The following is a 13258-nucleotide window of genomic DNA, read 5'->3' on the forward strand; positions in this document are numbered from 1 at the left end:
ATCCAGACTGAACAGTGACTGGAAGGTTTAAAAACATGGAAACAAATAGTGTGGATTCAGTACTGGAAAAGGAACTGGCTGTGAGATGCAGAAAATCCCCCCAGATGAGCTGGTGCCTTATTCCAGCATAAACCTTCCACACCAGAGAGAGGAGATTTCCGTAATTCCCACTGCACATGGGATTTCTTACCAGCACCTTTGGAGTCGGAGGCAAACCGTTGATTGCTGGTTTCTGTGGGAAGAAGGAAAGATCATAAAACACCTCCTGTGCACTGGCACAAAACCAGCTTGAGGACACGACAGCGAGATCAGCCCGAGTCCCAACACCTACAGGGAAATCTCTCTTCTCCTTTTTCCGTGGCAGTTGAGGGATTTGTCCAGGTCCTTCTGCATGCTCCTCGATGTGTTTCAGCATCCCATTCCCATTGCCTGAAAAGGAGCCCAGACATGGTTTGCAGCTTATTTGACACAGTGAAATAGAAAAATCTCCTCCCCTGTGCTGAGCAGGAGGGGAGGAGTGAGCTCTGACATTCCATAAGCACATCTCAGGCAGCTGAACCCTTCCCAGCACAGCTGTCCCTGCTGAGTTACACACTTCCCGTTATCCAAACAGTCCCTGGAACAAATTCCACTGAGAATAAAGCTGTGGCAAGGTCCTCCCCACACATTCATTGTTTTTCTCCTGTTCCTGCAGGCAACACAGTAATGGGATTGACTGGCTGAGTGTCCTTGTTTCGGGAAGAACATTCCCACCATGAGGCACGGCTCTAATAAGAACCACACATGGAAAAGGGAAAACTTCACCTCATGATCAGCTTGTTTTAAAGTATTATCTAGGGAACAGCTGGCTCTGGAAGCAATTCCTTTTCCAGGGTGCCAGTCAGCTTTAGGACAGGTGAGGCATTTACCCAGGTCGCTGTATCTGGCTGTGAGCAATCCAGGGCTGCTGATGCTGCTGGTCATCCCCATGGGGCAGGAATCTGCCTGGGGCCCACAAACTGGGATACTCTGTCTCCTGTGGGCTGCTGGGGCTCTGTTCTGGGAGTCTGGGAAGTGTTTTATTGTCTGGCATCTGTCGTCATCTGGGAGGTTTTCCTCGGGGTAACTGTTCATCCTCGGCTGCAAGGAACCAAAGAGGGGAATGGTTACTTGGGAAATGTTGGAGGAATTGGGAACGGCACCTGGGAAGAATAAACTTCAGACAAGTTGAATTCAAGTCAGACTGCTCCGACATAAAAACATGTCAGCCTCTGAAAAGTGTGTGAGGTTTTGGGCACCACAATATAAGAAAGATAAAAAGCTCCCTGGTCAGCAGGAACAGAACCCAGAGAATGGCTGGAGCTGTGCCAGGGGGGGTTTAGGTTGGGTATCAGGGAAAGGTTCTTCCCCCAGAGGCTGCTGGGCACTGCCCAGGCTCCCCAGGGAATGGGCACGGCCCCGAGGCTGCCAGAGCTGCAGGAGCATTTGGACAGCGCTGCCAGGGATGCCCAGGCTGGGATTGTTGGGGTGTCTGTGCAGGGCCTGGAGCTGGGCTGGATGATCCCTGTGGGTCCCTTCCAGCTCAGGAGATCCATGATTGTATGAAAATAAGACATCTGACAGCAGAATAATTTCAGAGGTTCCTCTCTGATGGAAAATCACAGGCAGAATGCAGAAGAGGCCATCCCAGGCTGGCTAAATCCCTTAAATCCCACATTTCTCACCTTGGGAGGCAGCGGCGGCGGCCCAGCTCGCTTTAGTGTCGATCTGCAATGAAAAGGGCAGAAGTTGTCTGAGTTAAACCAAACTCAGAACTCCTTGAGGACTGGAAACGAGATGAACCAGAGGCACAGAAAAGGCAGAGCAGAGCTTTGCACACACAGGGTTAAACCAGAAGTCCAAGAGCAGGAGAGAAGCTCATTAATCTCGTTAGAAGTGTTGGTTTTTAATAAACTCCTTTCGTAAATATCAGTGTTATAGAGCAATCTGTGAGGAAGGATATTTGAAGTTTGCCAATCAGTATACATTCAGGAACTGGATCTCAGGCTGGAGGGACTTTGGACAGTGACAGGACAAGGGGGAATGGTTTCTAGCTGGAAAAGAGTAGATTTAGGTTGGATATTGGGAAGAAATCCTTCACTGTGAGGGTGGGGAGGCCCTGGCACAGGGTGCCCAGAGAAGCTGTGGCTGCCCCTGGATCCCTGGAAGTGCCCAAGGCCAGGTTGGACAGGGCTTGGAGCAGCCTGGGACAGTGGGAGGTGTCCCTGCCCATGGCAGGGGGGTGGAGCAAGATGATTTTTAATGTCCCTTCCAACCAAACCACTTTGGGATTGTGTGATTCCAGTTTGCAGCCTTGCTGCTGGATCAGACAAACATCTGAGCACCAGAGGAGCTGCACAGAGCTGTGAGGGTCATCTGCACGTCCCATCACAACCAGCCCTTGCTCACAGCTGATGCATTAACCAACATAAAATCCGCTTTTAAGTGTTAGGCACTTCCACAGGGACTCTAAGATAACTCAGGAAGGAGAGCAGGAGAGAAAGCAGAGCTTTGGGATTTCTCCTGAGGATCAGGGAAGGAGCCAAGCGCGTGTTAGGCCTGGGAGAGCAGCCAGCCCTCACTCGCTGGTGAGTGGCAAAGCCTCCTGCAGCATTTGGAGGGAAGAGGTTTGGGAGCAGAGCAACTGTACAGGAAAGAGATCCACTCACTCTTCAACATCTTCACTCCCATCGCCAAATTTTGTGAGCAGTCCCCTAAGGCAGAATGTTTATAAAATTAAGAGCTCTGCTCTGAGGTCAACACGTGCAACTCAACCCATCCCTGATGTCACCGAGTTTCACAACAAGCATCTCCCAGCCCTTTCCAAAAGAAATAATTCTCTGCACTAAGCCCTTTTCCACTCTGTAAGGTCCTTTCCTTCCTCTTACCCCCGAAAAATCACTGGATCTCTCTTTCACACCATCAGCTTTTGATTCCCTACCTGGCATTTCAAATATTGTTGAAATGTCTCACAACAGTACAATATAAAAAGAGAAAAAAAAGAACAGAGGAAGTTACTAGGAGACAAATGAAGAAAAGGCTTAAAGGGAAGTTTCCTTATTTATACATATACACAAAAGACCCAGACTGTTTCCCACTATAGTGGGAATTTTTCTTTCAAAGCTACTCCAGGGACGACAACAACAAAAAAAGAAATTGTGACTAGAGGATCAAAGCAACACTGAAAATATAGTCTTGAAGAAAAAAAAAAACCCTGATAAAATTTTGCAAAATGGCAATTTTCAAGCTGTGTCTTTAAAGGGCAATGACCAGGAAAACACAGCCAAATTTGGATTAATGTGAAATTTCCCTACAAGTCACTTCTGAGGGAAAGCAGCAGGAACTACTAAAAAATTTAAAGGAGAAAAAGCCTCTCTTTCTGAAAGGTTCTTGTTGCCCAGAGAAGCTGTGGCTGCCCCTGGATGCCTGGCAGTGCCCAAGGCCAGGCTGGATGGGGCTTGGAGCAGCCTGGGACAATGGAAGGTGTCCCTGACCATGGGATGGGCTTTTAGGTCCCTTTCAACCCAAATCTTTCTGAGATTCTATGGAAACCTCCATAATGCAGAAAAATCTATAACAAATTAATTTATAAATGCTACAGTGAGAAAACCAAGGAATCAGTTCAACCACCAGGTACACATCCTGATATTCCCCTTTCCAGTCAAATAATTCCTAAGTCAGAGATATCCCTCACCATTCACTCTGATAAAAGCCAAAGGGCTTGCAAAGCCAGGACCCCCCAGCACACATCCTCTCTGGACATCCCAGGGATTACTCAGAATTGCTGGGACAGAGGAGTTATGCATTTCCTGTTTATCTTTCCAACTGGAAGCGGTTTCCAAGTGAGCAGCACGGATTCACCATCCAGGACTGTTGTGCCTGCCCTCCTTCCAAATGAATCCGTACCTATTTACTGATTTACAGCCCTGGGAATGTTGGCTGCAGCTTTAGCACAGCCTGGTACAGACAAAGCCACAGGAACAGGATCGAATCCCTGAGTCCCTCTGCCAGGAGGAGCTTCCCTCCCTCCCTGCTCTTCGACCCCACAGATTCCAGCTGTCTGCAGAAAATCCAGCACTCCCAGCAAGGCTTCAATCTGCAGCTCAGCAGGGTCACACAAACAAACCCAGGGCTCAGGGAGGGGAGAAAAACAGGCACTGCCTTTACTGGGCAGGGAGAGGCAGAGCCCAGAGTGCCCCAAAGTGAAGGCCTGGAGCCCCCAAACTCCTGCTACAATGAGACTGGGAGCAGGAAAACCAGGATGCTTCAAAAGGCTCAAATCCTGGCAACCTCCACCAGCTTTTCAGGGGGCTGTAGTGTCAGCTGACAGCTTATGCAAGACTTTTATCTGCAGAAAAAAAAGCCAAAGAAATTCACTGTCTGCTGCTCAGTTCCAAATAAAGATGGGAAACAGGCTCTTGGAGCTGAGCAATTATTTGAGCCCAGATACCATCTTTCCCTACATCTGAACCTCCACACTCCTGACTGCAAATCTAGGGATTGCCTTTAAAGGCAGAGTCCAGTCTTTTGCAGCAAAAAGAAGGTACACACCTAAAAAAAATTCAGTCCTAACTTGGAGAGAATTGTGCTCCTGTACCTCAGGCCTGCTTTATCCCAGGGAAACCAGCTATAAACACATCTTTCCCTAAAACATTTCACCCCAAAACACTCCGTGGCTGAGTTCTAAATTACACTGATCAGACCCCACAGCAGGAGGAGCTGGGCAGTGTTACTGAGCTTGGTAAAACTCAACATTCAGAACTGGCTTCTCCTTCCCTTTCTCGAGTTCAGGGCTGTGCACAGGCCTTGGCACAGGATGTCACAACCACAGCCACAGCTCAGAAGAGAAGTGTGAGGCCAGAGCAGGATCCTGAACTCAGCTCTGCTGCAGGAAACTCACTGTGGCTGTGTTATGTCACTGTCCTGGTCATGCATTTACACTTCCCACCTACAAACTTAGAACAAGCTGCTGCTGGTGGTTAAAAGAGATTAAAAGTCACTCTCCAAGAGAATTGACCAAGCACCTGCAGAAGGAGGGCTGCACGCTGGGTAACACCTCCTTAAATGATCAACATTAAAGTGGATCAGGGCTTATGGTTTGATTTTTTTTAACACAACTCATTTTTCTTTCAGTTTCATATTAAGTCACAGAAAGAAAAGATGGTTTGATCTGTACTTACTTGTTGCTACCATCAACAAAAGGATTCCAATGTGAAGCAAAGTCACTGCCAGCTGCCACAACCTGAAAATGCAGAAATTGTTATTTTTACCCCTCCTTGTCAAACTAAAGTGCCTTAAAGTACCTGATCCACCACACACAAAGAGGCCTGAGGATTCCCCAGCCCTGCAGAATGATCTACAAGCAGGAAAATCAAATTCCAAAGTGAAATAACATCTTACAATCTATAAATTATTGATTTTTTTTTTTCTTCTTAGACTACTAAGCAGCACCTGGAAATGGTGTAATATCCAGATCAAGCAGCAATAAGGAACAGGAAAACAAAAACTGATAGTGAAAAATCCAGTAAGGGTCACTTAGGGAACTTTAAAAATATTTTTCCATCAAGTTGCTAAGGGTTGAACCCCAAAACAGTGACGAGATTGTGATTTTAATAAATAAAGAAACCCCCAAACTCCTCCTTACCATCTCATCCCGAGCTTCTGTTTCTTTGCGTAGAGGAGGCTCAAACTGCAGCTTATCAACTACAAAATATTATAATTTCATAATTAGTGTACAAAATCTTGCACTAGAGCCCTTTCAGTGCTCACTACAGTGAAATTCAGGTAGGGACAGATGTAAATATCGGGTACACAACACTGAATTTGCCTCTCAAACGAGCAGCACTTCACTATCAGCCTCTTTGTCTGAATGCTCGAATTTGCAAATATGAAACCCACAAGAAAGGCCAAATGCAAATACCAAGTCACAGAAACGTAACTCTTTAACCACTTGTCACTTTGAAATGCATGTGAAAGAGAAGAAAGAGACTCTTGAATAGCAAATTCCCCAAAGTGTGATACACACGGTGCAGAGGAGCTGCCAGTGTTGGTGCTACCAAAGACTTTTGACCAAACCTGGAGATAAAACCATTTCTACTTTCAACATTTCACCTTAGATTCATCTGAGTAGTATATTATATAGATAATTAATTTTAGTTTTCAGGAATTATTATTGAAGATTCACGTGCTGCTTCTCCTGGGTTTGCTTCCCAAATGGGAAGAGATTTTTGGGAAACGACAACACCGACATCCTCCAGAGGCAAATCACCCCCCAAAAAACGGGAAAGCAGAGCAGGAACTCACAGTTTATCTCTGATGCTGTTCTCTCTGCCCTGATGTTCCTGTTGGTGGAGCGGATCGTGTGGCGGATAACGGAGTGAGGCTGCAGGGGTGGGAAGGGAGACGTGAGGGAAGAGCACCAGCAACAACCAAACCAACAAGAACAAGGAGCAGCTGCTGCAGTTTGAGCTTCAATCTTCGATTCCCAAAGCAAAGCAGGGCATTTAAAGTGCAGTTTCAACAAAAAGCAGAGAATAAAAGATGTTCTCACCTCAAAATCGTCATCGTCAACTTCCCCATAGTGGGTGTGGTTCTCGGGGTTATTGACTTTGTCCAACAGCTCAACTGCTAAAGACCTCGAGAGCCCAGGCTGCCCTACAAAGCTGTGCTGTAACCACAGCAAAGAACACAAAAAGAAGAAGTTTTGATATGCAATTAATGGGTAACTCTCAGTAACAAACATTCAATACAGTTACTGATTCTTTTCTGCTTTCTGGAGGTTTGACTTTTTTCCATGATGCCTTCATGGCTGGACTTCCTGGTAACATAAACATGGAAACACCACACTCTGGGCCACTTGTAAACTGGGAATTAAACTCGAGTCAAACCAATAATTACACTTGAATTTCATTTTTTACATCAGCAGTTCGGAGTGTGGGAAAGCAGAGATACATCAAGGGCTGCTGAAATTTCTGGGAGTCAGGAAAGTCCAACTTCTACACAGCTCCAAGGCTGAGGCACCCACTTGCAGGAAGGCCAAGGTTGAGAACATGAAGCCAATTTCTGTAACTGTACCTGCCAAAAACTGTGTAAAACTGTGTAAAAACACTGAACAAAATCCACTTGCTAAGAGCTGATCAACATCTTTTTCCTTCAGATTTCACTCCACATGTAGTAAGATTAAAGAAAATGGTTCCCCTTTGGTTTCCTACTGAGCTGTTGCTCCTTTGGAAGCAAGAGATCCCTTCCTGAGCTCACCAAATGCCCCAAATCACTTACAGAGAGGAGTCTGTCTGCTGTCGGTCTCTTCTTTGGATTTTTTGTAAGTGCTATTTTGACAAAATTATGGAATGTTGCTGACCTTAAAGAAAAAGGAGGGTTTATGTTGAATTTTGCAAGGTATTATTGATTTTAAGACAGTTGCTAAGCAGATTACAAGAGGGTGTCATAAAGCAGAATGCTGTCCAGGTATCTCACCTCAGGTTTGAATAATGACATTTCCAAGTCAACAAAATGGGGACAAAACCCCACTTGATTCATGGAACTTGCATGGAAAACATTTTGGTACAGGAAATGAACCAAGCATGGCACCAGGAATTTATCACAGGGTAAAGAAACCAGGAAATGCCCCATGACAGGAATTAAGGGGAAAGGTTTTCTTCTAAAACATACAAAGAGCACCAAAGAAGGGTTTCTTCTTCAATAATAATGAATATTTTTTCCCTTTATCTATAAAATCATAGAATCATGAAATGATTTGGGTTGGAAGGGACCTTAAGGATCATGTAATTCCAACAAAATATGGAACAAAGGAAGGAGTTCCACCTACCATTTTGCTTTTTCCTTTAGCTTTGGCGGTTGAAAATTACTTTTTGACATTAAAAAGAGAGCCCTAAAGGGAAAGAAAGAGTAATGATATAATATGGTAAAAAAGTAAACTAATTTCATTTAAAAATCTAAATACTTTAACACTTTCTGGTGAGAACCATACTGGTGAAACTGGATTAGAGTCTGCACTGTGTTAAAAGAGAGATACACGGAATCTGTCGATTTGATCTTTAAATAAAGTATTTTTAGTGCCATGAATAATCCTGTTAAACATTAGGCTATGGCTTCCCTAGTGGTTTGCTATCACCAGTGAATCTGCCCCTGTTCCTAATCAGATTCCTGATCCCGGAATCCCAGAATGGTTTGGGTTGGAAGGGACCTTAAAGCTCATCTCATTGCAACCCCCTTGCCCATGGCACCTTCCCCTAGGCCAGGTGCCACCGAAAATTTTTCAATTTCAAGGTTTTGGTTATAATTTCCATTCCAAATGTAAGGTTTTAGCTGCAGTCTGATGCCTTGGAGTCAGACACGAAAACAAACATTCAGAGAAGGAATCTTGGTGTGAGTTTCTAGCTCTGAGCTCCAGAGAAGGTTAAACTGAATCCTGACAGCTCCTGCTGGGATTCAGGGAGGTGCTGGAGGCAGAGAAGCACAAACCTCATGGGGTGGAGGTCGAACATGGGCGGCTGGAGCTCTGCCAGCTCGATGGCCGTGATGCCCACGGCCCAGATGTCGCACAGCTGGTTGTACCCCCCGTTCTTCTCCACCGCTGCCACCTCGGGGGCCATCCTGGAAAACCAACGCGGCATCACCCAGAGCACCTCTGCACACAACCCCCCCCCCCCAAGGGGGAATCCACCCGGAGAGCTCCTCAGGAAGCACCCAGAGGTGTTTTGCCCCAGGTCAGGGGCTGGGAATAGCACCAGGCTCAGCATTCCCAGGAAATCTAATGACCAGATCATCTCCCTGCCCTCAGCCCTCCTTCTCCAGCGGGGCCGCAACAATTAAAAGCCATTGTCTGGTTGAAGCTGTTTGCCCAAAAACACCTCCCCAGGCAGCTCCTCTGCATCCCAGTGATGCCTAAACCCAGCTAAATTTGCATATTAACCCAGCTCAAGATTTACAATGATTATTTGCATATTAAATGTTGCCTTGTGCAGACATTAATCAGTAGGGATGATTAAAAGAGAATTTAAAAATCTCGTTTCCCTTCTGCACAGAAATCAGAGAGACACTATTCTAGTCATTAAAAATGTAAGACTGAGAAACTAAATAACCACTGGGATCTCCCCAAAAAAGGAGAATATTCTGCATTAATGACTTCGGGAGGAACAACAACCCTGCCTCAAATACCAAATAGCTTTTGTTACAGCAACAGATCAGCTCCAATCAGTGCTTCCCAGATTTTTAGCCTCTGGGCATTTTATTTGGAAGAAAGGGAATTATTGCAATTTCTATACACATATGTGTGTGTTTGAGAATTTTTGGCATAAATACAGACTCAGCTCTGCAGCACAGCAATCAAAGTGGTTTCTTACCAGTAAGGGGTGCCAATAAAGGATTTCCTCTTTGCAATAGTGGCTGTTATTTTTGCTGCTACTCCAAAGTCAGCTGGAAAATCAAATCAAATCATCAGAGCCTTAGAAATCCCTGTTTAACACCCCAATCTTACTGTGTTATGAAAGAACAATCATGGGTCTCATCCAAATTAAAAACTCATTAAGGGAAACAAAGATTAATAATAGGATCATTAATGCCTTCACTGACATGACTTCAAATCAAAGAGTTTTCTTTGTACACACAGCTCTTCTCTTAGATCATTTTTCCATCTCAAAATACCTCAACCAGAATTTGTGGATATTCAATTCTAGAGGAAAAACAGCATCATCCTTGGTAAGATGAAAAGGTACAAAAAGTACCTTTAGCGTGTTATTTATGGAGGAGCTGTGATGGGGCATCTGTTCTCTGCCCTGGAGACTCTGTCTAGGGGCCAATCATCCCTTGGCCTCAGAACTCCCAAGCATCAGGTGGTCTTGGAGAGCCAAAAATCATTTAAATCCATTTTATTTTGATTGATTGGTGGTATGACAGCTGGAGGATAACCTGGGGAAATCCAGCCAGCTTAGCAGGCAAAAGGGAGGTACCACTGTGTATCCCAAGTTTAATGCAGGGAGCGGAATCTCCTCTCAGTGTCAGGGTTGTACTCCTGGTTTTTTCCTTCTTTAAAAAGCTGTCCTTTCCCAACACAGCATTCCTGGTTCCCCACAGGGGTGTGGAGGTGTTGAACTAATGCACAACTGCCCTGACACCAGTGGGATGATGAGAATCCCATGGCAGCTTTTCCCTGTACACCTCGGAGTTTTCCTCTCCTGCACCTTTGTGGAAATGCCCAACACCCCACACAGAGCCAGGATCAGATCCCACTGTTCCACAGGCTGCCAGGCTCTGGAGATGCCCTCCCACACAGGGGATCCTCAGAGACTCGCCGGGACAACTGGCACCCTGGCCAGGGATAAAAACACTGATAGCCAGGTAATCCCAGCCTGGAAAATTCCAAGAAAATCTGGGAAGCTTCAAGGCTCAGTGGTTGAATAATGAAATTATCTATAATTTCTTGAGAGACTACAAAACTTCTCATCTCCTACATAGCCAAGCCATGGATACCCACTTTGTCATCACTTTCGATCATCACCCATTGCCCCAAATAATCATGGAGTCATTTAGGTTGGAAAAGACCTTTAAATTATGGAGTCCAACCATTCCCCAGCACTGCCCAGGCCACCACTGCCCCATGTCCCCAAGTGCCACATCCACAGGGCTCTTAAATCCGTATTACAAAATTCAGGGAACTCACCTAATTTAACATCTCCATGGTCTGTTAGTAGAATGTTTGCACCCTAAAACAAAATAAATTAAAAATCTTTATCAGGAATATTTTTCCTGCACCAGGAACTGCAAGATGAATTTCTCAAGGTTCCAAGTTACCTTTATGTCTCTGTGCATTTTGCCCTTCATGTGTAAATAGGCAAGACCCTGGAAATAAAAGACACAATGAGTTATTGTGCCATTTGTTAACATCCTACAAAGCCAGTCCCACTGAATAAATTTAATTTTCTCAATGTATTTTATTTGGAAATTGAGACATTTGAGATCTGCAGATAAGGGGTGCTTTGCCTTGGTATTTCTCAGTTATCAGCAGTCCCAAAACAAAAGGGAATTTTATTTATCTGCTTGCAGTATTTTACCCCCACACAACATTAAATTTACCACCACAGGGCAGGCAGGCAGTTCAAACTTTAAGCAAGTATTTGCATGATATTACACTAGGATTTCTTGCTAATTTTTATTTACAGTATGGAAACTAACAGGTTACCCCTGGTTAACTGGTTCCTGCTTGGTTCCCAGTGGAAGTGATGGAACTGAAATAATTTCCTGTATCTGCTTTATTTACATGGAATAAACACTTGATTGTGCACCTGCAGAAGTACAGTACCTGTAGCGTTTCCCTGCACACATAAGCAATCTGTAACTCTGACAGAGGTCCTGTTACTGGAAATAAAGATTCAAAAGTCAATTTACAACACACAGCACATAAATAACATTGTGAAGCAGCCAAAAAATGGTTTGTCCATGCAAAAGTTAAAGGCTGGTTTTACATGATCTGTATTGTACACTGAGCTGAAAAGAGGGATTTGTTTGCTTCTTTTACAGAAAGGCTTTCTGTAAAAAAACCAACCCAAACAGCACCATAACAGAAGACAATACCCACAGTGAGAAGAAAACCTGTTTTCACAGATCCTAATTATTATTTTACAAGTGATTTTGCAGTATTTTGTATTGTGAGGAAACAAAAAGTGACTTCTGCTAATATTTTAGTATTAGAAATAGGAATGTTTCATATCAGGGACTATCTAAGGGGCTTGGAATTGTTTTAAAGGATTTGTACTAAGTAGTTGAGAAATAAAGCAGAAAGAGCTCTGGCATCCAAAAACTCAGTGTTATCATTTAAAGGCAGAGCAAGTCTCCAGCTGCTTTTCCAACAACTCCAATAAATTCTTCTACAGCATCAACAACTCCAGATGAAACTTCAGGAAAGAAAATAATACAAGAGTGAGGTGGTATTTCACAGGGGCAGGAATAAGAGTAATTTTTCCCCTTTCAAGACCAATTTTTGAGATTTCCCAGTACAAACTGCCTCCTCAGCCCATGCACAGTGTCCATATCCAACTGTTCTGCCATAAAATGCTGGTCACCATATCTGAAAAGTGCTCTCAAAATCTCTTGACCGTAGCTAAAACCCCCAGTTCATGCCCCCCAAAAATCCCCACATCCAGTGCCAACCATTCCCTGTAGGGGAATTATTTATTATTAGTAGTTATTATTTATTTTTCTTCTTTGCAGAAAGCTTCCCAAGGTAAAAAAATGTGAAAATAAGTGCCCAAGTACCATGGTAAATGTCTTGGAGGGATCCCCCACCGCAGTATTCCATGCATATCCACAGCTTCTCACGGCTACCAAAACAAAATGAAAACACAGGCATCAGAGGCTGACTGATGTGGATACAGAACAGAGTTAATCATCATTATTTAAATTATTGTCTCTTGGTCTTGATCACTCTCTGTTAAAAATACACATTCTGATACATGAGCAGCAGTTACACTGTTATTAATAGAAATTCTCGTGTTATTAATAGAAATTCTCAGGTTATCAATATAAATTTTCACCAATAAAAATGAAAATTTCATGCCAAAGTCCCTGAGAAATGTTCAAACATTATCAAACCTAAAAGGTGGTGCTTTAACTCTACAATAAAACACCTGAGGTTTAGCTGCTATCAGCAAAATTAAATTAAGTAACACACTAAACTCCGTGTTCCAATCTTAAATTGAAATTACCTCATTAAATCTAAAAAACTCTTCATGCCCTCCAAAATGGGGAATTAGAAATTCAGCCATTTAATTCCAGTTGAGTCCATTTGGGCTGTAGGGATTATTTAAATGCAGCCCTCCAAGAAACCGAAAGATGAAGCCTCGTAGGAAAAAAAGACCAAACAGGCAAAGTGCTGGTTTTTATTCCCACAGAGGCAATTGATAAATGACAGAGCTCCACAGAAATGGAGAATATTCCCCAATTTCCTGTATAACATTTCATGGGAAGGTGCAGGCAGCTGACACCACCTTGGTTCTGCCTCTGTTACACCAGAACTGTGAAAAATATTATTACCAGCAACTCAAATTTTTAACTCCCTGGCCATACTTTCAAATTTTTAACTCCCTGGCCATACTTTCATAGCCCAGAGAACTATAATTAAATAAAACATCCAAAGGCAATTCTGCTCTAGAGAAATAACGATCTGCTTTTATATTAGAACTGATAAATGTGTGAGTGGGACTGGGTCTGTTGCAAGAATCTC

At 43.8% G+C, this 13258-nt stretch overlaps 1 protein-coding gene across 3 annotated transcripts in view; it reads right to left on the minus strand.

The window, feature by feature from the left end:
• MAP4K5 (mitogen-activated protein kinase kinase kinase kinase 5) overlaps positions 1–13258 on the minus strand; it is a 55187-nt gene that overhangs the window by 12602 nt on the left and 29327 nt on the right. For 2 of the 3 annotated variants that reach the window (XM_032110966.1, XM_032110965.1), the window contains 17 exons: positions 12292–12356; positions 11339–11394; positions 10831–10878; positions 10700–10742; positions 9384–9456; positions 8503–8634; positions 7847–7909; positions 7297–7378; positions 6569–6685; positions 6322–6400; positions 5663–5721; positions 5199–5260; positions 2688–2732; positions 1704–1746; positions 909–1119; positions 332–429; positions 191–232 (listed from right to left, as the gene is read on the minus strand). In XM_032110966.1, the coding sequence (XP_031966857.1) occupies positions 191–232; positions 332–429; positions 909–1119; positions 1704–1746; positions 2688–2732; positions 5199–5260; positions 5663–5721; positions 6322–6400; positions 6569–6685; positions 7297–7378; positions 7847–7909; positions 8503–8634; positions 9384–9456; positions 10700–10742; positions 10831–10878; positions 11339–11394; positions 12292–12356 (1318 nt within the window). The remainder of the gene's footprint in view (positions 1–190; positions 233–331; positions 430–908; positions 1120–1703; positions 1747–2687; positions 2733–5198; positions 5261–5662; positions 5722–6321; positions 6401–6568; positions 6686–7296; positions 7379–7846; positions 7910–8502; positions 8635–9383; positions 9457–10699; positions 10743–10830; positions 10879–11338; positions 11395–12291; positions 12357–13258) is intronic. The other variant, XM_032110967.1, reaches the window with a different exon arrangement.

This window comes from Corvus moneduloides, chromosome 6 (genome assembly GCF_009650955.1).
Source record: "Corvus moneduloides isolate bCorMon1 chromosome 6, bCorMon1.pri, whole genome shotgun sequence".
NCBI classification, from domain to species: Eukaryota; Metazoa; Chordata; class Aves; order Passeriformes; family Corvidae; genus Corvus; species Corvus moneduloides.